This window comes from Gracilinanus agilis, chromosome 5, assembly GCF_016433145.1.
Source record: "Gracilinanus agilis isolate LMUSP501 chromosome 5, AgileGrace, whole genome shotgun sequence".
NCBI lineage: Eukaryota > Metazoa > Chordata > Mammalia > Didelphimorphia > Didelphidae > Gracilinanus > Gracilinanus agilis.
This window is the reverse complement of record NC_058134.1, coordinates 229,662,452-229,687,814: the sequence shown is the minus strand read 5'-3', so window position 1 is coordinate 229,687,814 and position 25,363 is coordinate 229,662,452. Positions and strand designations below refer to the sequence as shown.

Below are 25,363 nucleotides of genomic sequence, written 5' to 3'. Positions count from 1 at the left end.
CAATGTCTAATAAGAACCACAACAGTTTATTTAGCCCTGATGATGTGCCACAAACTCTTCTAATATCTGAGCAAGACAGGGCCCAAAGAAAGCAGTCGTGGAGTCACAAGGGGAAAGTTCCTCCCAACCTGGTTCCAGCCAGGTTGGTCAGCTTAGCTAAGGACCTGAGGATGGCTTTACTTGGGATTCTCACTGCTAATCCAGGGATGGTTTCAGGATGCCAGGAGTCAGCTCCACCAGAATATCCATTCCTTTACCTTTAACTGTCTCTTCTCTGAGAAATCCCTTTTTCCTACATTCAATCTCCAAGCCCAGCCTGTTAAATACCAGATCCACTTGACTAATAGCCTGAAGGGCAGAAGCAAAGATCATCTAAACTGACCCCACCACTCCTATAGATGAGGAAATTGTGGTCTAGAGAATTTAAGAGGCACCAGATGTTATAGGGAGGAAAGTCCAGAAACTTGCCTTCGACGCAGTGTGACTAAGAACAAGTCACTTAACCTTTTTGAGGCTCAGTTTTATACAACTATAAAATGAGCATACTTAAAATCCCTACCTTGGGAGGTTATTGTGAGAAAAGTGATTTGCAAATGTTAAAGTGTAATATAAATGATAACTACTATTAACTGCACATGGATACATAGTAAGAAGGAGTGTTGGCACTGCTAAGGTCTCTTCAAATCTTTAAATGTTTTCAAATTATAAAGTTATATAGAATTTATAGAATAAATTAGAATAATTAACAATATGACTGGTAATTAGGATAATTACCAGAATAAACTAACAGTATGACTATATAATCTGATCAACTGAATGATATTTGAAGGTTCTCATAAGACACCACAAAAATTTCATTCCTACCTCAATGTTCCACTATAAGCAGCTGACACAAAAAGTCCTAGAAGTCCTGGTTCTACCCTTAGAATACTCACTGCTAGGAATGGCACGATCTAGGAAATAAAAAGACAAAATTAATTGCTTTTTAATGTCATATAGTCAGAGTTGCAAATATTACTACCTGACTGTCCCTTCTCAGTCTCCTCTGCTGATTCACCAACTTAATAAGCTTCCCTCTGCCTTAACTGGAAGGAAGAGGGAGGACTCCCCAAAGCTCTCTGCTCTTTTTCCTCACATGGTGACCTGGTCAGCTACAGGGTTTTTTCATCTCTACACAGATGATGTGGACATCCTACCATCTAGCCCTGACATCTCCTGTAAGCCTCAAAGTCCCAAACTCAACATGTCTAAGGCAGAAAACTTTTCCTTCCAAACCCACCCCCTTCTTTTCTGTCAAAGGTACCACCAACCTTCCAGTCTCATAGGACCAGCTGAAATCTTGGCAATATTTTTGACTCTCCAACACTCCCTCATTCCACCTCAGACGCTGCTTAGAATGCCTCCTCTGCAAGTACCCAGCTCCCATCCTTCTTCAGACAATATTACCTGCTTCCCAGATTCCTGCATGGCCTCTTCATTGCTCTCTCTTGCCTCAAGCCTCTCCCCACTCCAGTCTCTCCTACATACGACTGCTTAAATAATTTTCCTTGAGCAAATATCTTACACTAACTTCTTTTCTCAACCAAGTGCAGAGGTTCCTATTGCCTCTAGAACTGAATACAAACTCCACTGGCTAACTTTTTCTTGCCTTTATTTTTATTTTATCTTATTTTATTTTATTTTATTTTATTGTTAATTAATTAATTTAGAATAGCTTACCATGGTTACACAATTTATTATTTTTCCCACCTCTCTTCACTCCCTGTTCCCAGAGCCGACAAGCAATTCTATTGAATTATACATGTATCATTGTTCAAAACCTATTTACATATTATTCATATTTGCAACAGAATGATCTTTTCGTGCCATTACCCTCATCATATTCCCCCATCAAACCATGTTATCAATCATGTTTTTCTTCTGCATTTCTGTTCCCACAGTTCTTTCTCTGGATGTGGATAGTGTTTTTTTCTCATAAAAAACCTCCTCAGAATTGTCCTGGATCATTGCATTGCTGCTAGTAGAGAAGTCTATTATATTTGATTGTGCCATAATGTATACAATGTACTCTGTGTACAATGTTCTCCTGGTTCTGCTCCTTTCACTCTGCATCAAATCCTGGAGGTCTTTCCAGTTCACATGGAAGGATGGTGGCCTAACAGTACCAGATCTTAAACTGTATTATAAAGCAGTGGTCATCAAAACAATATGGTACTGGCTAAGATATAGAAGGGTGGATCAATGGAATAGACTTGTTCTAAATGATCTTAGCAAGCTAGTGTTTGATAAACCCAAAGATCCTAGTTTTTGAGATAAGAACTCACTAATTAACAAAAACTATTGGGAAATAAACAGTTTGGGAAAAATTAGGTTTAGATCAACATCTTTACACCCTGTACACCAAGATAAATTCAAAATGGGTAAGTGACAAATATAAAGAGTGAAATCATAAATAAATTAACTGAACATAGAATAGTATACCTGTCAGGTCTATGGGAAAGGAAGGAATTTAAAACCAAGCAATAAATAGAGAACATTACAAAATATAAAATTAATTATTTTGATTATATTAAATTAAAAAGGTTTTGTACAAACAAAACCAATGCAACCAAAATTAGAAGAGAAGCAACAAACTGGGAAAAACATTTATAACCAAATTCTTTGACAAAGGTCTAATTTCCCTAAAATCTAAGGAACTAAGTCAAATATACAAGAAATCAAACCAGTCCTCAACTGTAAAATGGTCAAAGGATATGAATAGGCATTTTTCAGGTGAAGAAATCAAAACTATTAATAACCATATGAAAAATGTTCTAAATCCCTCCTAATTACAGAAATGCATATCAAGGTAACTCTGAGGTACCACCTCACACCTAGCAGATTGACCAATATGAAAGTAAAGTAAAATAATAAATGTTGGAAGGGAAGTGGCAAAATTGGAACACATACATTGCTGGTGAAGTTGTAAATTGATACAACCATCCCCCAAAAGGCAAGTTGGAATTATGTCCAAAGGACTTTAAAAGAGTGCAAACCCCGTGATCCAGAAATACTACTACCAGATTTGTGCCCCAAAGGGTTAATAATGAAAAATGTTTGTACAAAAATATTCATAGTTGTACTTTTTGTTGTGGCAAAAAAATTGGAAAATGAGGGGGTGTCCCTCTGTTGGGGAATGGCTGGACAAACTATGGTATATGATGGTGATGGAATACTACTGCGCAATTAGGAACTTCTGCTTCATTTCCATCGAAGTTGGAAGGACCTCCACAAAATGATGTGGAATGAAATGAGCAGAACCAGGAGAACATTGTACACAGAGACTGAAACATTGTGGGACGATCATAGGTAATCAACTTTGCTACTGATAGCAATGCAATGATCCAGGACTTATGAGAAAGAATGCTATCCACATCCAGAGAAAGAACTGTGAGAGTAGAAATGCAAAAGGAAAACATTTGATTTTTCACTTGTTTATATAGGTATTGAATTCAGGGTTTTGGTTTTTAAAGGATTAATACAAAAATGAATAAAATGGAAATAGCTATTGAGCAATAATACATGTATAACCCAGTGGAATTGCTTATCAGCTCTGGGAGGTGGGAGAGAAAAAGGAGAGAGAAAGAACATGAATCATGTAACCATAGGAAAATATTTAAATAAAAAATAAATTAAAAGAGATAAAGATTGTGTACAAGAATAATAAAAATACCTTCAGTTTTTTCCCTTAAAACCAACATGAACATACTGCAGAAATTTCCAATTTGGGAAGTTTTTTCTTATTTCCTTACAACTGATTCTTGTTTCTCAATACATCACATTGCCCCTTATTGAATGATGTGACAATAGGATTATAATCATTTGAATACTAAACCTGATTTTCTTGTTTAATTTGATGTGCTTCATAAGGATCACAGGCATGATATATAGAGTACAATGACAATCCACACAGCACTCCACAAATAATAATAATGTAAAGTCCCATAAGATTTACATAAAGGGCCCTAAAGATATAAGGAAAAAGTAAAAATGATTTCTACTCAAAAGAAAAAGAAATATATCACCTTGAAAAATGCTATTATATTATCAATATTAAATTGTCTATATAACTTACATGGTCGTCAACAAGAATTCCTTGTTCTTTACAATTTACTTTCTTTTTTCCATTCTTCACCTAACCCACCGTGAAATTTGACACTCATTTTAGTCATCTTTTCAAAAAGTTGCATTTAGTTTTGTTACTGAATTGTATAGTAATTTTTTGCTTAAAATATTTCCCTTCTAATTGATTTTTCTTTTTAAAAAAAACCCTAACTCTTCTCTCTTAATAACAACTTTAAGACAAAAGGGCAAGCAATGACTAGGAAAATGGGCTTGGGGGACTTGTCCACAGTCACATAGCTAGGAAGCATCTGAGATCAAATTTGAACCCAATACCTACCTTCTTCCTATCTCCTGGTCTGGCTCTTTAACCATTGTGCCACCTAATTGTTCATTCCCCTCTAATTTTCAACATTTTCTCCTACACTCTTGTTCCTTTAAGAAGCTGTATTCGTTATATCTAAGGCCAATAAGAATGTATCCATATGATCAAACGTTGTTAGAGTATAAACTTAGATGGTGGCATTTTCATTGAATTCTATTATATAACAGCTAATTTCTCTCCTATATGGTGTGTGTGCCTTCCTGGGTCTCTTTTCAATCTAGGAAAAAAAAATAGATCCTATTTTGGATCCAAAAAAGGGATTCCAGCTTAGGTTATCACAACCAAAATTAATATAAATCCCTCAGCTGAATAGCCCAAGACTAAATTATAAAAATTAAGCCAATAAAACAAAGGCTGTGTCAAGGATTCTGTGGCTTGAACAAACACAAGATATGAATGCTAAGTTCCAGGGCATCCACAAGATTTATGCAAGGTGTATAATTTCAATTCAGCTGGGGCCAAGAGCAATTTTTTTTAATGATTTCACATTCTAATAAATGCATCAAACTTTCACTGAAATTCTCCCCAGCACTTTCATTGAGGAGGACACAAAAGTTAATCATTTCCTCTCCTTAGACTTGGCTTTCATTACTTCCTCCTCACCCTTGCTTTTCAGCTTCCCTTTAGTTTACCATTTAGTTGTACATTCTTTAAAGGCATAGGTTGTCTTTCTTTTTCTTTTTTTTAAACCCTTACCTTCCATATTAGAATCAATACTGCATATTGGTTTTAAGGCAGAAGACTAGTAATGGCTAGGCAATAGGGGTTAAGTGATTTGCCCAGGGTCACACAGCTGGTAAGTGTTTGAGGCCAGATTTGCACTTAGGACCTCCTGCCTTTATGCCTGGCTCTCAATCCACTGAACCTCCAACTACCCCCTTTTGTCTTTCTTTTAAGAAAAAAATTCAAATGCTTATCACAGTGTTTCTGGCACATAGTAGATACTTAATAAATGATTACTGACTGACAAATATACCATACTTGCCCAATGTTTATTTTATTAATGTGTCATTAAAAGAGGAAATATATACAAGTGAATCAATTGCTAATGTAATCATTTAAAAAAAATTTGTTAAGATCATCCATCGTCCTTATTGTATTAGTATCAGAAAGTAAAAGTAATACTTTTGCCTCATCTAATTATTCTAGTTTTTCCAAGAAGACCTCAGAAATCAACTTCCTAATTAAATACAAATAATTTGTGTCCAAAATTAATGAGGAAATGAGGGAGAGTGGCAAGCACAAGTTATACCATTGTTATGTGCATCATTAATAGTTAAATAAGTTATTGAGATCTTGTAACAAATTTCTTTCCACTAGTTCCTAGGAACATATATAATAAAATCTAGTTGTCTTTTCTGTCCACTGATTTTACTCATTAAAAAATAAAACAATTTTGTCACAAAGTCTGTTTTTTTTCTTTAACAGAAAGATAGACTCTGGACCAGTTTCTCACATAACTAAACCTACTGGGATAATCCTGGACAAAATTTCCAATTAAAAAAGTATACCTTCTTCCTTGCTAATTCCTTTTGATGCCCCTTTTCTCCACTTTTGATATACTCCCGATCTAAGAGAGGCATGATCTACCCCACATAGATAGAGTGGTGCAATATAATATGAGCAATGGATTTGAAGGATAGTCTTTGTAAATGTATGAAATGACTATTAGTCCAATATTGATCTTCAGTCATATAGAGACAGTAATGAACATTATAAAAAAATTAACAAGTTATGTGTTTGTGGGGGAAGGTAGGTGGTTCAGTGGATAAAGAACCAAGTCTAAAGTCAAAGCACCTGAATTCAAAAATGGCTTCAGACACTTCCTCACTCTGTGAACCTGGGAAAGTTACTTAACCCCAATTTACTAGCCCTTACCACTCTTCTGCTTTGGAAACAATATTTGTATTGATTCTAAATCAGAAGATAAGGCTTGAAAAAAAACCAATAACAAGGGATAAAAGGATGAAAACAAAATTGGAAGGGAAACAGAATTTTTGTATAATGCTTACAAATTCAAAGCTCACTTATGAATCATCTCATAGGATTAATATTTTATAGTGACTTAAAAAATTGAAAAAATGAAATCAAGTTATTATAAACCCCAGATTTATTTAGCCTATTAATGTTTTTAAACAGTTTTAAATTATCTTTTTTTCTTACGTTAGCCTCTTTTAGAGCTTAGTCAAAGATTAATGACAATTTAACTATTAATTACAAATACATGAAATGTGGACTTACAATTTCGCATGGAATTTGGATTTACAGCATGTATATCTCTGCACTTGACAATGGTTGATACCAAAGATGCCAGTCCACGTGAAGGCCCCACCTATTACAATTGTCCAGAAACTGTTGTCCAAGTAAGGATTAGGATCGAAGCTACATAAAAACAATTCAGGAAAATCAGAATTTCAAAGTGGTACAGAAACAAAACATAACTCCAAAGCATTTTGAATCAAGCTCAGAAAAAAAAAGTCTTGCTCTTTGGAAAGTTAAATTATCTAGATATGAATATTTGAACTACTAAGAGACTTGAATGCGACTGAGACTCAAATATTTTTATATATCTATGTAAAGGAATTCCTACTAAGAGATAAAATTTTTCATCTGCTCAACTAAAAGTTGTCACCAATTTATCCTTGCTAAGGCATCATAATTTATATATCAATGCCAACTAAATAGGACATGTGCAATGAAAAAAATACTGAAGAATTAATTTTTTTTACTTTTTATTATCATGCAAAACACACTTCCATATTGGTCATTGTTGTAAGAACACACTCATTCTTAACCGAAACCCCACAATAAAACTCATTAATATCTATATGTGAAAGATAATATGCTTTGATTCATATCTATCCGAATCCAACAGTTCTTTCTGGAAGTGTATAGCATTTTCCATCATGTCATTCAGATTTGTCACAGATCTTTACACTGCTGAAAGAAGCCAATTTTCATAGTTGATCTAATATAATATTGCTATTACTATGTATAATGTTCTCTTGGTTCTGTGCTTATTTTGCTCTGCTTCAGTCCCTTCAGATCTTTCCAGCTTTTTTTTCTGAAATGATCTCGTTTATCATTTTTTATAGCACAATAGTATTCTATCCCCAACATGTATCACAATTTGTTCAGCCATTCCCCCAACTGATGAACATCCCTTCAATCTCCAATTCTTTCTCAAGAACATGACTTTTCTTGAGATTCTGTTGAATTCCCACATTCAAGACATAATGAAAGGGACTGCCCAATTCACAAGAGAGGTACAATGTATCATGGCAATTAAATTACAAAAGATATGGATCATAATACCAACCCTATGGATAATTTAAGAAAAGTGGCAAAGTATAGAATTAGAAGACTGGTAAAAATTCTAGCTCTGTTCCTTACTATTGGTGTGACTCTGGACAAGGCCCTTCCTCTCTCTAGGCTTCAGTTTCAACTATAAAATGAGGATGTTACACAAGATAATGTCTGAGTTCCTATCCAGACTTAAATCCAATTATTCTACAAAATCATAGCATTTCATGGCTTTTAGCCATTAAAGAAAGTAAAGTCTGGCAATTAAGGTCTCTATTTCTGGCAGAAAGTAATTGAGTAAGGTATAACTCACTCTTCAGAAACTATCAACTATGATAATATAATGATATCATAGATAAGAGAGCAAAGTCATCGAAATTCCATTAAGTCAATTTGTGGATTTTATGCAACTGTTCACTTTTTTCCAGGCATTTTTGACCAGGTATTATGACAGAGCAGATAGGGAAATGGATTTAAAATCAGTGGGTCTAGGCTTCAAATATGAATCTGTCTCTCTTACCTTACATGAATCCTATAACCTTAATAGATATCTCAATTTCTTCAAATGAAAACTAGAAAAAGGGGGAGAAGGGGTAAAGCCAGCCTATATGGCCCCAGATCCTCTACAACTCCAAAGAATCTATTATACTGTCTTATAATAAATATATTTACATACAAATAAACACATATGATTTTTAATTAAGAAAACAAATTATTAATTTCTTTAAGTCCTGGATTATCAAACAAAATTTTCCATGCAGGAATCTCTCATCTACCCTTTCTGGCACTAAATGCAATTTCAATAGCATCCTCTAAGACTTTATAATGAGGGATTTATAATATTTTATCTACATTACAACTTCTAGACTCTCTCTCTCTTCTATCTACACTCAGGAACCTCCCTCCACTTTTGAGGTTAATTTAGACAAGAATCATGACCCAGTCAAGATTCTAGTGACTATTGCTTACTGAAAATAGACACATTTTACCTTCCTCAATGAATTTTGTGTCTAGCTCACATTCACCAACTTCTGCCCTCAAATTAATTTCAAATACTCTAACTTAACTAGTTCTTTAACTTATGTTTCTACTCTAGTTAAGTTTCTAACAGAAATAACATGGTCTCACCTTCAAAATCTTTCCATTATCCACAAATGCACAACTTCTATGTTCATGAACTTTAGAAGTTCCTTATTTGATAATTTTTTAGCATTCTACCTCTCCTTCCACCTTGAGATCTCTAACCTAGTTTTTTTTTTCTCCTGACTATGACACCCCGCCCCCCTTCAGTAACTCAAGGAATGCCTCACTTTTTTCAGAGGCCATCACTCTAACATAACCTACACTACTCTTTCTCATCCTGACTTTTGGTGAACAAATTCAAGTCTACACTTGTCTTCTATCCTCTTTTCTCGATATTTTATTAATTCTCTTCTTGTCAGTCTTATCCTCCTAAGCCTTGGACGTGGATTATTCTCACCATCTGATGCCTTTATTTCACTTCTTTGCATGAGTGGCTGAATGAAGCCAGAAAAAATGCAATAGAATAAATAGAATATGGACTAGGTCCACTACAAACATATGTTTTCATTTAAAATTTTTTTTAGTTAGAATATTTTCCCATGGTTACATGATTCATGATTCCTGCCCCTTCCATCTCACTCACAGAGCTGAGAAGAAATTTCACTGGATTATACATGTATCATTGTTCAAAACTTATTTGCATGTTATTCATATTTGCTGTAGTGATCTTTTATTGTCAAATCCCTAATCATATCCCCATCCAATCCATGTGATCAATCATATGTTTTACTTCTGCATTTCTACTCCCACAGTTCTTTCTTTGGATGTGGATAGCAATCTTTCTCATAAGTTCCTTTGGATTGTCCTGGGTCATTGCATTGCTTCAAGTAGAGAAGTCCATTACATTTGATTATGGCATAATGTATTAGTCTTTGTACAGTATTCTCTTGGTTCTTCTCTTTTCACTCTCCATCAATTCCTGGAAGTCTTTCCTGTTCACATGGAATTCCTCCAGTTCATTATTCCTTTAAGTATAATAGTATTCCATCACCATCAGATACCACAATTTATTTAGCCATTCCGCAATCGATGGACACCCCTCCTCATTTACCAATTTTTTTGCCACCACAAAGACCATGGCTATAAATTTTTTTTAAACCCTTGTACTTTGGTGTATTGTCTCATAGGTGGAAGAGTGGTAAGGGTGGGCAATGGGGGTCAAGTGACTTGCCCAGGGTCACACAGCTGGGAAGTGGCTGAGGCCAGGTTTGAATCTAGGACCTCCTGTCTCTAGGCCTGACTCTCACTCCACTGAGCTACCCAACTGCCCCACTATAAATATTTTTGTATAAGTCTTTTTCCTTATTATCTCCTCTTTGGGGTACAAACTCAACAGTGCTATGGGCTGGATCAAAGGACAAGCATTCTTTTAAAACCTGTTTTGCAAAATTCCAAATTGCCCTCCAGAAAAGTTGGACTAATTCACAACTCCACCAACAGTGTATTAGTGTCCTAATTTTTGTCTCATCCCCTCCAATATTTATAACTTTCCTTTGCTGCCATATTGGCCAGTCTGCTAGGTGCAAGTTGGTACCTCAGAGTTGTTTTAATTTGCATTTCTCTAATCAGAAGGGATTTAGAAAACTTTTTCATGTGCTTATTGATGGTTTTGATTTCATCATGTGGAAATTATCTATTCATGTCCCTTAATCACTTGTTGATTGGGAAATGGCTTGATTTTTTGTAAATTTGACTTAGGTCTTTATATATTTGAGAAATTAAACCTTTGTCAGATAGTTTTGTTATGAAAATGTTCTCCCAGTTTGTTGTTTTCCTTCTAATTTTGGTTGCGTTGGTTTTGTACGTATAAAACCTTTTTTTTTAATTTGATATAATTGAAATCATTTATTTTACATTTTGTAATATTCTCTAGATCTTGCTTGCTCTTAAATCCCTTCCTTTCCCATAGATCTGAAAGGTATGCTATTCTATGTTCATATAATTTATGATTTCACTCTTTATATTTATGTCATTTACCCATTTTGAATTTATCTTGGTATAGAGTGTAAGATGTTGATCTAAACTTAACTTCTCCCATACTGTTTTCCAATTTTCCTAATAGTTTTTTCAAATAGTGAGTTCTTGTCCCCAAAGCTAGGATCTTTGGGCTTATCAAACACTAGCTGGCTGAGATAATTTATCCCTATTCTATTCCACTGATCTACCCTTCTGTCTCTTAGCCAGTACCATAATTTTGATGACCACTACTTTATAGTACAGTTTAAGTTCTGGTACTGTGAGACCTCTGTCCTTCACTTTTTTTCATTATTTCCCTTGACATTGATCTTTTGTTCTTCCAGATGATCTTTGTTATATTTTTTTCTAATTTTATAAAAATGTTTTGTGGTAGTTTGATAGGTGAAATAAAATATGTACTAGAAATGCTAGTAGTAGCAATTAGAAAAGAAAAAGAAATTGAAGGGCTCAAAGTAGGGAATGAGGAAACTAAACTATCTCTCTTTACAGATAACATGATGGTATACTGAGAGCATCCAAGAAAATCAATTAAAAACTATTAGAAATAATCAATAACTTTAGCATAGTTGAAGGGTACAAAATAAATCCACATAAATAAGAAGCATTCCTTTTATCTTCCAACAAAATCCAGTAGCAAGAGTTACAAAGAGAAACTCCATTTAAAATTACTTTAGACAAAATTAAATACCTGGGAATCTACTTGCCAAGATAAATTCAAGAATTATATGAACATTATTACTACAAAATATTCTTCATGCAAATAAAACTAGATGTAAACAATTGGAAAAACATCACTTGGCTTCCAGGTTAAGATGGCTGCAGAGTAAAAAGTAGCTGCTTAACCTCTCCTAACCCACACATATAGGACGACTCCTCAAGAAGACATAAAAACAAACCCAGATGAATGAAGGGACCCCACAAAAGGGCACAGCATTGAAGGTTCATAGGATTGGGGCATTTCCATGCTATAAGGGGGTGAAATAGCTCTCACTAAAACATGAGCTGAGCAACCCCCTAACCCCCACACTACTTATAGGGCCAAAGCCAGTGCACAACAGTTAGAGCAAGTTCGGGGCAGCCATTAAGTCCTTGGCAGCTACCCGGGATCACTAGGACCTGATCCTGAGAGCAGCAAGACTTAAGACCCCAAGAGGCTAAAGAACCAGACTTTGAACACAGACCTTAAGTGCAGGTGTGCAGACTTGCACCCTGAACACAGGCGTGGACCTTGGTGGGGACCCAGTGAAGAGGAGTGCATGACTGTGGAAATTCTCAGCCCTGAGATTGTCAAAGGAGCTTCAGGCAGAGGAGCAAGCAAGGGGACCACCAGGAGGCATGACTCTGAGAACAACTAGATTTGAGACCTCAGGAGCCTAAAGAGTGCAGACCAACCCTGGTGTGAGAATAAAGCTGAGAGGGTGCACAGCATAGTGACTCAGGTGAAAACTGCTCCTCACCTCCATAGGCAGAGAGCCTGTCTGCCTCACCCAGACTTAAAGAAATAATAATAATGGCAAGTCAGTCACAAGAACCCCAAAAGAGAAAAATCAAGAAGAAATCTTTAACACTTGACAACTTTTACACAGAAAAAATCAAGACAACAGAGCAAACAGCAGAGGAGAATAAACAAGTAATCATATTCAAACCTTCCCAAAAAATGAAAATTGGTCACAAGCACTTGAAGAGTTAAAATCTGAGATGATGAGAAAGATGGAAGAGATTTGGCAAGAGAAGTGGGAAATAGCTCAAAATGAAATTAACAATTTAAAAGACAGAAACTCACAATTGGAAACCAAAATTAAACAGCTGGAAAAGAGCATAGATGAGACTGAAAAGGAAAATCATAAGATTATAAAAGAAAACCAGTCTCTGAAGACCAGAATTGGGCAAGTAGAAGCCAATGATCTCTCAAGACAGCAAGAACAAATAAAGCAAAGTCAAAAGACTGATAAAATAGAGGGGAAAATGAAATATCTCCCTGAGAAATTGACAGATTAAGAAAACAGGTCTAGAAGAGACAATTTGAGAATCATTGGTCTTCCTGGAAAAACAGAAATTAATAGAAATTTGGACTACATACTAAAAGTAATTATTCAGCAAAACTGCCCTGAAGTTCTACAAAATGAGGGCAATATAAACATTGAAAGGATCCATAGATCAACCTATACACTAAACCTTGAAAAGACAACCCCAAGGAATATAATAGCCAAATTCAAGTGCTTCCAAGTAAAGGGAAAAATTTTACAAGAAGCCAGAAAGAGACAATTCAGGTATCAAGGATCACCAATCAGAATCACACAGGATCTGGCAGCCTCAACACTACAAGACCACAAGGCTTGGAATATGATATTCAGAAAGGCAAGAGAACTGGTTCTACAACCAAGGATCACCTACCCATCAAAAACTGACTATATACTTCCAGGGGAAAGTTTGGGCATTCCACAAGATAGAAGATTTCCAAGTATTTGCACAGAAAAGACCAGGACTAAATGGAAAGTTTGATATCCAATCACAAAAACCAAGAGAAACATGAAAAGGTAAATAAGAAACAGAGGAGAAAGAAAGAAAACTCTTATTTTTAAATTTGTCTCTTTAAGGGCTTCAATAAGGTCAAATTATTTGTATTACTATATGGAGAAATGTTATGTGTAATTTTCAAAATCTGTATTCACTATTTTTTAATACTTTTATTTTTTTAAACCCTTAACTTCTGTGTATTGGTTCTTAGGTGGAAAAGTGGTAAGGGTGGGCAATGGAGGTCAAGTGACTTGCCCAGGGTCACACAGCTGGGAAGTGTCTGAAGCCAGATTTGAACCTAGGACCTCCTGTCTCTAAGCCTGACTCTCAATCCACTGAGCTACACAGCTGCCCCCATCTGTATTCACTATTATAGTAATTAGAAGAATTATTCATAGGGAGAGGTTGGAGCACAAAGTGGTCTAAGATGACACAGAGTGGGGGAAAAAAGGGGAGGGTGAATAGTAGATGGCACCAAGAGAAATGTGAATGAATAAGAAAAATAGGATATTCTATACCACACAAAGAGAACATGGGAAATGGATGGATGAATACTATTATTAGAAGGAGAGGAAAAGAGCATTAAGACATAATATTTAAACCTTACTCTCAGCAGAATTAACCCTGAGAGGGAAGAGTAGCTATATCCATTAGGATATAGAATTCCATTTAACTCTACTAAGAAAGTCAGAAAGGATTAACTAAGGGGAGCAGGGAAGTGGGGAGGTTAAAAAAGGGAGGGGAAGAAGGGGGGGAGGAAATTAACTAGGCCTTAAAAAAGAAAAAGAGGGGAATAATAAGGGAGGGGTGGAAAGGGAAGTAAATCAAGAGAGAGGACAAGGGGGGCTGGTCTAAAACAAACCACTGTTTTCAAAGGAAATAGCATAAGAAGAAGGGGTAGAACTAGGAGAGGATATCAAAATGTTGTGGCAAAATTGGGACATTAATGCACTGCTGGTGGAGTTGTGAACTGATCCAACCATTCTGGATGGCAATTTGGAATCATGCCCAAAGAGCAATAAAGAATGTCTGCCCTTTGATCCAGCTGGTGGAGTTGTTAATTAGTACAGCCATTCTGGAGGGCAATTTGGAATTATACAAAAACGGATTTAAAAGAATGCATAACCTTTGATCCAGCTATAGCACTGCAAGGTTTGTACTCCAAAGAGATATTAAGGAAAAATACTTGTACAAAAATATTCACAGCCATACTCTTTATGGTGGCAAAAAAATTGGAAAATGAGGGAGTGTCCATCAATTGGGGAATAGCTGAACAAATTGTGGTATATGCTGGTGATGGAATACTATTGTGCTGTAAAGATTGATGACCTGGAATCTTTCCATACGATCTAGGAAAACCTCAATGAACTGATGCAGAGTGAAATGAGAGAACCAGGAGAACATTGTACACAGATAGTAAAACATTGTGGAATGACCAATGTAATGGACTTTGCTACTAGTAGCAATGCAGCAAATTAGGACACTCCTGAAGGACTTATGTAAAAGAATGTTATCCACATTGAGAAAAAGAACTATGGTAGTAGAAATGCTAAAGCAAAACATATGACATCACTTATCACATGTATATATGGGTATGCAATTTTTGGTTCAGGCCTTAAATTGCTTTATAGCAAAAATAAATAATATGGAAATAGATATCAAGTGACAACATTTGTAAAACCCAGGAGAATTGCTTGTTGGCTCTAGGTATGGGGAGAGAAGAAGAGAGGGAAAGAAAGTGAATCATGGAAACATGGAAAAATTCCCTTAAAAAGTGAAGAAAGAAAATAAAAAATAAAGTTATTAATTATTTTGACTAGCTTTTTAGTTGATTTTCTAGGATTCTCTAGGTCATCTGCAAAAAGTGATAATTTAGTTTCTACATTACCTACTTTGATTCCTTCAATTAATTTTTCTTCTCTAATTGCTAGTTTGCATTTCTAGTACAATATTAAATATTAGTTGTGATAATGGGTATCTCTGCTTCACTCTTGATCTCATTCAAAATGCTACTAACTTATCCCTATTGCAGATGATACTTGCTGATAGTTTTAAATAAATACTGCTTATTATTTTGAGGAAAGACTATTTTATTCCTATACTTTTTAGTGTTTTCAATAGGAAAGGGTGTTGTATTTTTTCAAAAGTTTTTTTCTGCATCTATTGGGATAATCATGTGATTGCTATTTGGTTGTTGATATGGTCAATTATGTAGATGATTTTCCTATTATTGAACCAGCCTTGCATTCCTGGTATAAATCCCACCTGCTCATATAGTGAATAATCCTTGTGATAACTTGATATAGTCTTTTTGCTAGTATTTTATTTAAGATTTTTGCATCTATGTTCAATCAGGAGATTGGTCTATTGTTTTCTTTCTCTGTTTTTGGTCTTCCTGGCTTGGGAATCAGTACCATATCTGTGTCATGAAAAAAATTTGGTAAGACTCCTTCTTTACCTATTTCATCAAGTAGTTTGTAGAGTATTGGGATTATTTTTCTTTAAATGTTTGATAGAATTCACTTGTGAATTCATCTGGCCCTTGTGTTATTGGAAATTTTGGGGTCCTTGAACTATATTTCCCATGAGTTCACTGGCTTCCTATCCTTATTCAATGAAGTAGACAGAGAGCTAAAACTGAGGGGCTGGGGTTGAACTTCTTCTTTGCTTCCTATCCACCATGGGGAGAGCAGGCAACTGTGCACCTTTTAAACTGACTAAGCTAGAATGGCATATGGCTTCATTTTCTAATGGCTACTAATAAATCTTTAAAAACCACAATATCTTTAAAGTTATCCTTTTATATTCATTTTATTTTTTACATTGATGGCAATCATGAAGGGATGGAAAAGATCTCTCAAACTTTTTTTTTAAGATAACCTAGGTAAGATAAATTCCCTGCCATGGCTTTTCATCCTCCCCACATCCTAAGGGCTCTGAGAGAACACCAAACTCTCTTCTGAGCTGCTGTCATGCTGCTGCTGTTTTTGTGTTTTTGTTTTTGTCTTTATTTTTGTTTTTTCTCTTTTTCCCATTTTCCCTGGCCACCTGGCTTTTCTGAGAGCTCTTGTCCAAAAGGGAAAAGTCACTTTCCTTGCCAACCCAAAGTGCCTGTTGTTCCTGATCCCCTTGATGTGGGGTCGCCCCTCCCTAGGAGCAGAGTTGCTGCTATTTTCTGCTGCTGCTGTTCATCCCCTGGGCTGCTGATCCTTCAACCACTGGCCACCCCCACCTATCCCTCCCCTGGGAACAGAGCTCCAGCTGCTGTTGCTGATCCTGAAGCTGCTTGGAGTCAATCTCCTGAGGCTTGGGAAATATACCCCCCCCCTTCTTTTTCATTGTACACAGATGAGAGTTTCCTCACTGCCTGCTTTGGAAGCCCGAGTGTGTTTCCTCTTAGACAATACTTAGCCTCCTAAAGGGAAGCCCAGTTGTGGTTCCTCTTAGACATTAAAGGGTTTTTACCTGAGGAGAGCTTCTGCCTCTTAACACCCCACTCCATGTGAGTTTTCCAGGCTGCCACTTTTCCAGTTAGGCTTCCATTGCTCTGCCTGTGGGGGAGGGGTCTGAGATTTTAAGCATTCTCAGACTCCACTGTGTTTTGAAAGTCTCTGTATCTTATTGTACTTTGTTAATTGTTTGCTTTATGATTTAATTTTGTTGTTTTTCAGTTCATATGTTAATCTGATCAATATCTTTTTGTTATACTGACTCATTTTAAACTACTGTGTTTTGGGCTATTAGATAAATTCTGATTTTATTGGACCTTCCTAATAGTGAACAAGTTTACTGGGATTGGTAAAGAGGTTTTGACTACACTACTTGTAACTTGTCATTTGCTTATATTATTGTATTTACTAATTTCTTTAAGATTTTAATTTTTTAAGTTTATCTGTATTAAGCTAATTAATATCTATTCTGCCATATGATTCTTTATCTCTACCATTTCCCCATGATTTTACTGAACAATATCATTGTAAAAATGCATTCAACTTATACAAACCCTTTCACAAAATCATATGTTGCTATACAAGTCTTTTCTTCTATTCTGCCTTTGTTAATTGTCACATATGATGATGAATGGACTCCATCCAAACTGGCTACAATTATATACAACTTTTGGAGAATATGATGACTTAAGAATTTAAATTGTAATTTTATAAGGGGTCTTTAGAAATGACTTTAGATACCTAGTACTTTCTGAATGGATGATAGTTTTTCATATATACATTATAAAGAATGCTGTATTAAAATGTAGAGAACCAAATAGAAGTTCCTACCAAAATTTTTTATATATAAAGNCTATTTGAGTTTTATCTCCCCTCCCTAATAGTGAACAAATCTATTGGAATTGGTAAAAAGGGTTTTGACTGCATTGCTTGTTATTTGCTTATATTATTGTATTTGCTGGTCTCTTTAAGGTTTAAATTTTTTAAAGTTTATCTGTATTAATCTAATTACTATCTATTCTGTTATATGATTCTTTATCTGTCCCGTTTCCCTATGATTTTACTAATCATTATAATTGTAAACAAGCCCATAAGTCTTATGTATCCTGGAATTTTCATTTTAACTATTGAGGTCACATGTTGCTTATACAACCTTGGAGAATATAATGACTTAAGAATTTAAATTGCAATTTTATAAGGGGTCTTTAGAAATGACTTTAGATGCCCAGTACCTTCTGAATGGATGATAGGTTTTCATTCATATATACATATATAATAAAGAATGTTGTATTAAAAGGTAAAGAACCAAATAGAAGTTTCTACCAAAACTTTTTATATATAAAGCAGGAAGCCAAAAAGTGCTCCTGCATGCATGATATTTTAATTCTATTTTAATTTACTTTCCCACCATAAGGATCTAAAATTCTTGTTGATATTTTAGACCCAAAAAGTTTTTTATCAGCTTTGTTGTTTTTTTTTTCTAGGCTCTACCCAACATTTGGATGCAGGCAGTAATGGATTTTGTTAAAAAATAACTCAGCCAAGGTTGAATGATTTACTATATCTGTTGAATTTATGACAAGTATACATTTTTAAAATATCACAGTGAGTGGTTATATAGAAACTCCTGTGAATCCTATATAATAATTGGTTTGTTTGCTATTGTCATTAAATGTTTTATTGTAATTTTGGGGAATTTTTGGTACTTTATTTGAATGTGCATTGTCTACTCTACTACTATTTTGTTTTTTTATATATGTTATTTTGTTAAAAATCATTTACACTCACACAATAGTTCATGGGAAATCTTAAAAGGAATTTGATCTCATTTTAAGGTGAGAAACCTTTCGCTGATTCTAAGCTATATATTTTTTATTTTTAAAACATTCTTTTATTATTTTTCCCTTGTATATGCAATATAAATTTGAGTTTCTTTTTTCTCTCATTTTTGTACTTGAACACATTATCAATATTAATCTTTTTTTATTTAGCAGCAACATAAGCTTATATATATACACATATATATATTTATATATATATATATAATATAATATTAATGCATACTCAAAAACTTTAGTCTGTGGAAACCTGCCATTTATTGATGAATGTTATGGGGCTGTGATTAATGTTTATGTCTGATTCCAGGAGATAGAAACAAAAGAGCCACTATATAGTGCAAAGAAGCACAAGGTCAAGGAGACCAACCAATCCCAAGGTGATTGATGAGAAACTGCACAGTGTCTAGAAACACAAGGTCAAAAAAGACCATACCAATCCAGGTAGGACTGATGAACTTCCATGCCAATACTAAAGGACTTGAGCCTGGTGTGAGATTCAAGGTTGTGACACGACTTATGTTAAGACGTAGGACACTTTGTACTATACTACTATACTGCCAGACAAGTACTAAAGGTTGGCCATCATCCTGGCCCACTCTATCCCTGAGAGTAAACGTAAATCAGACCAAGGAATGACACTTCCTTTACACACAAAAATTTGGTCCTTTCTTCTTTTATAATATGGAAAGTTTCTATTGTCTTGGCTACTGATTGGGTAAGTGCATAATTACATAAATCACTTTAATTGGACCTTGATTCAAGAACCTGTTATAAGTTTATTTTTCCTTTATTTACTTATATTTTATCCACAAGTATTTTTTCCTTATCTTTGCTTTGGATTTTTTGATGTTTTTGGATTTCTTTTGATAATTGACTCATACTCCCCCATAACTCAGTCATGTATCCTTAGCTGATATGGATGTTGGTCAACATCCTCTTCAGGGGGAAATGGGTTATAATTATCTTCAGGGGGGTATGTATGTATGTATTATAATCTATAATGTAAAGGTTAAATTCTTTTGAGAGTAATTTCAGGATAAGAAATTTGCTACTTTCCCAGAATCTAGACTATGAACCTATTTGGAGAAGGCACCATGAAGATGCCTGCAGAGACCCTACACTGCATCAAGAAGATCAACAATGAACTTTGGGGTGCAGTTGATTGAGCTGTGGGGGGTTGAATGCATTTGTTTTGAATGTACACTGTTATGCCAAAGGGGACTGCCCCCTAATTGGCTTTTTCTCATTGTGCCTAGCAATCATTGGATCATTGGTTTTGTCCTTTTATCCCCAAATTACTATAATTTAAAAGTTGGTTATGTTTACAAGAGTCTTCAAGAAAACCAGTCTCCCTTTCCTCTTGGGGGAACATGTTTCTGGAAATTTGGGGGTCCTCAAACTACATTTCCCATGAGCCCACTGGTTTCCTGTCCTTAGGCAATGATGTAGACAGAGAGATAAAACTGAGGGGCTGAAGTTGAACTTCCTCTTTGATTCCTATCCACCATGGGGATAGTAGGCAATGGTGCGCCTTTTAAACTAACTAAGCTAGAACGGCATGTGGCTTCAATTTCTAATGGCTATTAATAGGTCTTTAAAAATCATAATATCTTTAAAGTTATCATTTTATATTTATTTCATTTTTTACACCCTGGTGATTTTTCCTTAGGGAGTTTTCTTGATGGGTTGTTGAATTTCTTTTTCTGTTATGGGATTTATTTAAGTATTCTACTTGTTTTTTAATTTGGAAATTTATATTTTTATAAATATTTGTCCATTTCATCCAGATTGCCATATTTATTGTCATAAAATTGGATGAAATATCTCTTAATAATTGCCTTAATTTTCTCTTCATTAGAGGTGAGATCATCCTTTTCATTCATGATACTGCTAATTTGGTTCTCATTTTTGTTTTTCTTAATTAGATTAATCAATACTTTATCTGTTTTATTTGTGTTTTTTTATTCGTTCAATAATTCTCTTATTTTCAATTTTATTAATTTCTCCTTTGATTTTTAGTATTTCCAATTTGGTCTATCAAAATTTCTAATTTGTTCTTTTTCTAGTTTTTTTTTTTTTAAGTTGCTTGCCCAATTCTTTAATCACCTCTTTCTCTTTTTTTGTTAATATAGGCACTCAGGTGATATCTCATAAATTTTGATATGTTTATTCCTCATTGTCATTCTCTTCAATGAAATAAGTAAATATTTCCATGATTTGTTCTTTGACCTACCAGTTTTGGAGAATATGGTTATTTAATTTTCAATCAATTTTTAATTTACCTCTCTATATACTCTTACTAATTATAGTTTTTATATCATTATGATCTGAAAATATTGCATTTATTATTTCTGCTTTTCTGCATTTGTTTACAATATTTTTATGCCTTAGTACATGGCCAATCTTTGCAAATGTTCAATATAATGTTGAAAAGAGGTATATTCCTTTTTATCCCTATTCACTTTTCTCCAGTTATCTATTAACTTTAATTTTTCTAAAATTAATTCTTATCTCTTACATTATTAATTTTTTGGTTTGATTTATCTTGATCTAATAGAGGAAGGTTGAGGTCTCCCTCAAAAAGTTTTACTATTTATCTAGATGCTATACCATTTGATGCATATATGTTGAGTACTGACCATTTGATGCATATATGTTGAGTACTGATGTTTCCTCATTGTCTAAACTGCCTTTTGTCAGTATGTAATTACCTTCCTTATCTCTTTTAATCAGATATATTTTTGCTTCAGTTTTTTCAGAGATCATGATTGCTACTCCTGCCTTTTTTTCTCAATTTATGCCTAATACATTCTGTTCCACCCTCTTGCCTTTACCCTTTAGAAGTTTAATAAAGCCTACGGACACATTTTCAGAATAATGTTTTTAAGTGCACAAAATAAGCTAAAATAATAAATTTCAGCTAGAGGTCACCGAAAATAAAGATGTATTTTTTCTAATTCAAATTCATAGCCTCCTTCCCCCCTTGAAATGCATTCAGTAATCCTTCAGGAGTCAGTGGAATCCACATGAAACCCCCTAATTAAATTGTAAGCTCTTTCATAGCCAGTATTCATGAATAGAAAAGCAGAGCATCATTTACATATTAGGATTTCACAGAAGGTTTACTGAATTGAACATTAGGCATAATTCCTGAAATCTCAAAGCTAAAACTGAATTTGTCCTTTACACTTCTCAAAGTACTGTTTTTTGAGTCAGACACTTGACCTTTGAATCTTGACTTCACTATTTACTAGCCAGATGACCATATGGTCATCACTTCACCTCAAAGAGACTCAGTTTCCTCACTTGTAAAATGTAAAAAATGTGTATTACCAACCTTATAATACTTACCCTTTCCAACTTTAAAGCAGTATATAACTGTTAGCTATTATTTTTATTCCAACACAATTCTCTTTTATACTTCCTCTACATGTAATATAAAATCTTTTAATTAAAATAAATTAAAGAAAATTTCAAAGAAAAAATCAACTTACTCCCAGTTGTTAAGTCTTCCTCCTTGTTGAGAGTGTTTTATGATATTTGAAATTCCACCTTGAAGAATTGAGGCCTTAATAATAATTGTCAGGAATCCTGATACCATAATTAAAGTTTGAAAAAAATCTGTCCATATAACAGCTCTGAGACCTCCCTAAAATGAAAGGATACATATAAAATATTTAAAAGTTCATTGTCATTAATATATTTATTTTGTACCTGGAAAAGTTGGAACTCTGTACTAACTGGACTTTTGAAGAAGCTGACAGCAAAACTTGACTTCTGAAAATTCGCCAAATATACTTTAAGTTGGGTTTGTGGTTTATCTTGCCACATTGGAACAAATTGGTAATTAAGAAACATTTCCACATTAGAACAACATTCCAAAGTCTTTATAGATTTTATTAAAATTTGGCAGACAGGTATAAAAGATTTTGTACCCAGAAGAGTTTAGATACTTATTACGTTCAACATTTTTTAAATGAATTATACCACTGTTAACTGTCACAAAACATTTGATTATGTTTCAATCTTTCATATTACAATTCATGAAAGTAAAATGTATTATTAGAAATTATTTTAAAATTTGAAACTATCCCCAAAGGACTGTGAAACTGTATATGTACCCTTTGACTTAGAAATACAACTACTAGGGTCTGTATCCCAAGAAGATGAAAGAAAAAATAAAAGGATATATTTGTGAAAAAATATTTATAGGAGCTCTTTCTATGATAACAATATTTGGAAATTGAGAGGATACCCATGCAAATATGGAATAGCTGAAGAAGCTGAAGTATGATGGCAATGGAATATTTCTGCATTTTTTAAAATGATGAGCAGATTGGTATCAGAAAAATTGGAATGACCTATATGAATTGATGCAGAATGAAATGAACAAAACCAGAGCAATGTGTGTAGTAACAGCGACATTATAAGGATGATCAACTGTGAAAGACTTAGCTACTCTGATCAATACAATGATCCAAGGCATTTCCAAAGTACTCATAATGAGGAATGGTATCTACCTCCAGAGAAAGAACTGATAAACTAGGATACCAAATTAAGGCATAATTTTTTCACTTTCCTTATCTTTCCTGTCTTTTTGTAAAGGCTAATATGGAAATATTTTTTTCCTGACTTCACATAGATAATTGCTTTCAGTTTGCTTACCATATCAAGGAGAGTGAAGGGGCTAGGAGGGAGAGAATTTGGAACTCAGATTTTTTTAAACCATTGATTAAATATAAGTAGCAAGTTAGGAAAAAATTATGTTAATTTGTTAAATTTGTTTAAAACAGAGCAATATGATATGGTTTTGTGCTGTTGTGACCCTTTCTAGGCTATAAAAATGCAGCTTATTTGCCCCCCAGTGAGGAGCTTAGCTTGAATACTCAGCAAGTAGACACAATTAGCTCAAAGAAAAGGCATCTACTAAGATGGCAATAAGATACAGTTTTATACTTCTTTGACTCCTAATAAAAAAAGAGTTTGGAAGAATTCCCTCTTCCTCTATTTTTCCAAATATTTTATGCAGTTTTGGAGATAGCGGTTCTATGACTTTTGGTAGAATTCACTTGTGAATCCATTTGGCCTTAGAGTTTTTTCTTAGGGAATTCTTTGATAGTTTGTTCAATTTCTTTCTCTTTGATGGGGTTAAGTATTCTATTTCCTCTATGATAAATCAAGGAAGTTTATATCATCTACTTGACTTAGACTGTCCTATTTATTTACATATTGTTGGGCAAAATAACTTTGAGTAATTGCTTAAATTTCTTCCTTATTGCTTGTGATTTCACATTTTTTGTTTTTAAAACTGATAAATTTGGTTTTCTTCTTTTTTGTAAAGTCAAATTGACCAATAACTTATCTACTGTATTTAATTTTTTTTATAAAACCAACTCATTGATTTATTTATTGGTTTGATGGTTTTCTTACTTTTGCTTTTATTACTTTCTTGATTTTCAGGTTTATCAATATAGTATTTAATTGGGGATTTATAATTTGTTCTTTTTTATCTTTTTTTTAAGACTGCCTATGTCATTGATTTGTTCTTTCTCTATTTTATTTATGTAAGCATTTATATATATGAATTTCCTCCTAAGTACTGTTTTGGCTGTATTCCATAAATATTGATAAGTTATCTCTTCATAGCAATTTCTTTAATGAAACTTAATTATTTCTATGATTCATTCGTTGACTCATTTGTTCTTTAGGATAAGATTATGTAGCTTCCAATTAATGTTTAGTTTTTCTTTAAGCTATTTTTGTTCAGTGAAAATTTTATAGCATTACAGTCTGAAAGTATGTAAGCTTTTCTACATTTGACTGGGAACTTTTTATGCCCTATTATGTAGTCAATTTTTAGGAAGTTTCCATGCAATGCTGAAGAAAAGCTCTATTTCCTTCTATTTCCTTTCAGTTTTGCCAGACATCTATCATATCCAACTTTTCTAAAATTCTATTTAATTTCTTAACCTCTTTCTTCCTTATTGTTTTGGTTGGATTGATCTACTTCTGAGAAAGGAAGGTTGAGGTCTCTTGTCTAGTGATGTTTTGATATATATTGAGAAACCAGTCTTAAAGATGAAAATAGAATAAGGAAAGTGAGGGGTCATATTGCTAAAAATGTCTAGTAACCCTTCTGCCTCACCCAGCTCCTGCAAGTTTAGGATCTGAGTCTAATGGTCTCTTCTCCACATGCTACACTGAAGGTTTCCAGGCAGCATGCACCCCCATGTTTATTCTCATCATTTCTTTTGGATTCATTATTCTTAGCCCATTTTGAATTATAAAACGTCTTTCTGTTATCTGTCTCTTTGATTATTGTTTCTTGAAAAATCTATTTGTTGCCTAAATCTACAAACATGAAGGACGTGCCCAATCTGTCCACATAGATAGCAATGTGGGGACGATTTTGATTTTTGGGTGCTGTTAGCAGGTTGTCTAAATTGATTTCTACTTGTTTGGAGAGCAAAATTCTTCACCTCCTCTATCTCCTTCTCTCATTTTGCTTGTTTCAATTGGAACTTTAAATCTGCTATAACCTCATCTTTATCATTATTGGATTGCCTAGCCAGTCTTGCTTCTTTCTATCTTGAATCATGTATATACGCTGCATGTTGCCTAACATCCTCCAGTGGTAGGGATTCCCACTGTGGACAACTTTGTCTGAAATAATTTTGTATCGGGATTGAGGTTCCCTTTACAAACTGTCT

The 25,363-nt window shown here is 34.2% G+C and overlaps 1 protein-coding gene across 1 annotated transcript in view; it reads right to left on the bottom strand.

Annotated features, from left to right (window-relative positions):
- LOC123250119 (sodium-coupled monocarboxylate transporter 1-like) overlaps window positions 1–25,363 on the bottom strand; it is a 183,521-nt gene that overhangs the window by 107,044 nt on the left and 51,114 nt on the right. Inside the window, exons 5-8 of the mRNA XM_044679155.1 lie at window positions 22,148–22,302; window positions 6,728–6,868; window positions 3,875–4,004; window positions 865–953 (exon numbers count right to left, since the gene is read on the bottom strand). Coding sequence (XP_044535090.1) covers window positions 865–953; window positions 3,875–4,004; window positions 6,728–6,868; window positions 22,148–22,302 — 515 coding nt within the window. The remainder of the gene's footprint in view (window positions 1–864; window positions 954–3,874; window positions 4,005–6,727; window positions 6,869–22,147; window positions 22,303–25,363) is intronic.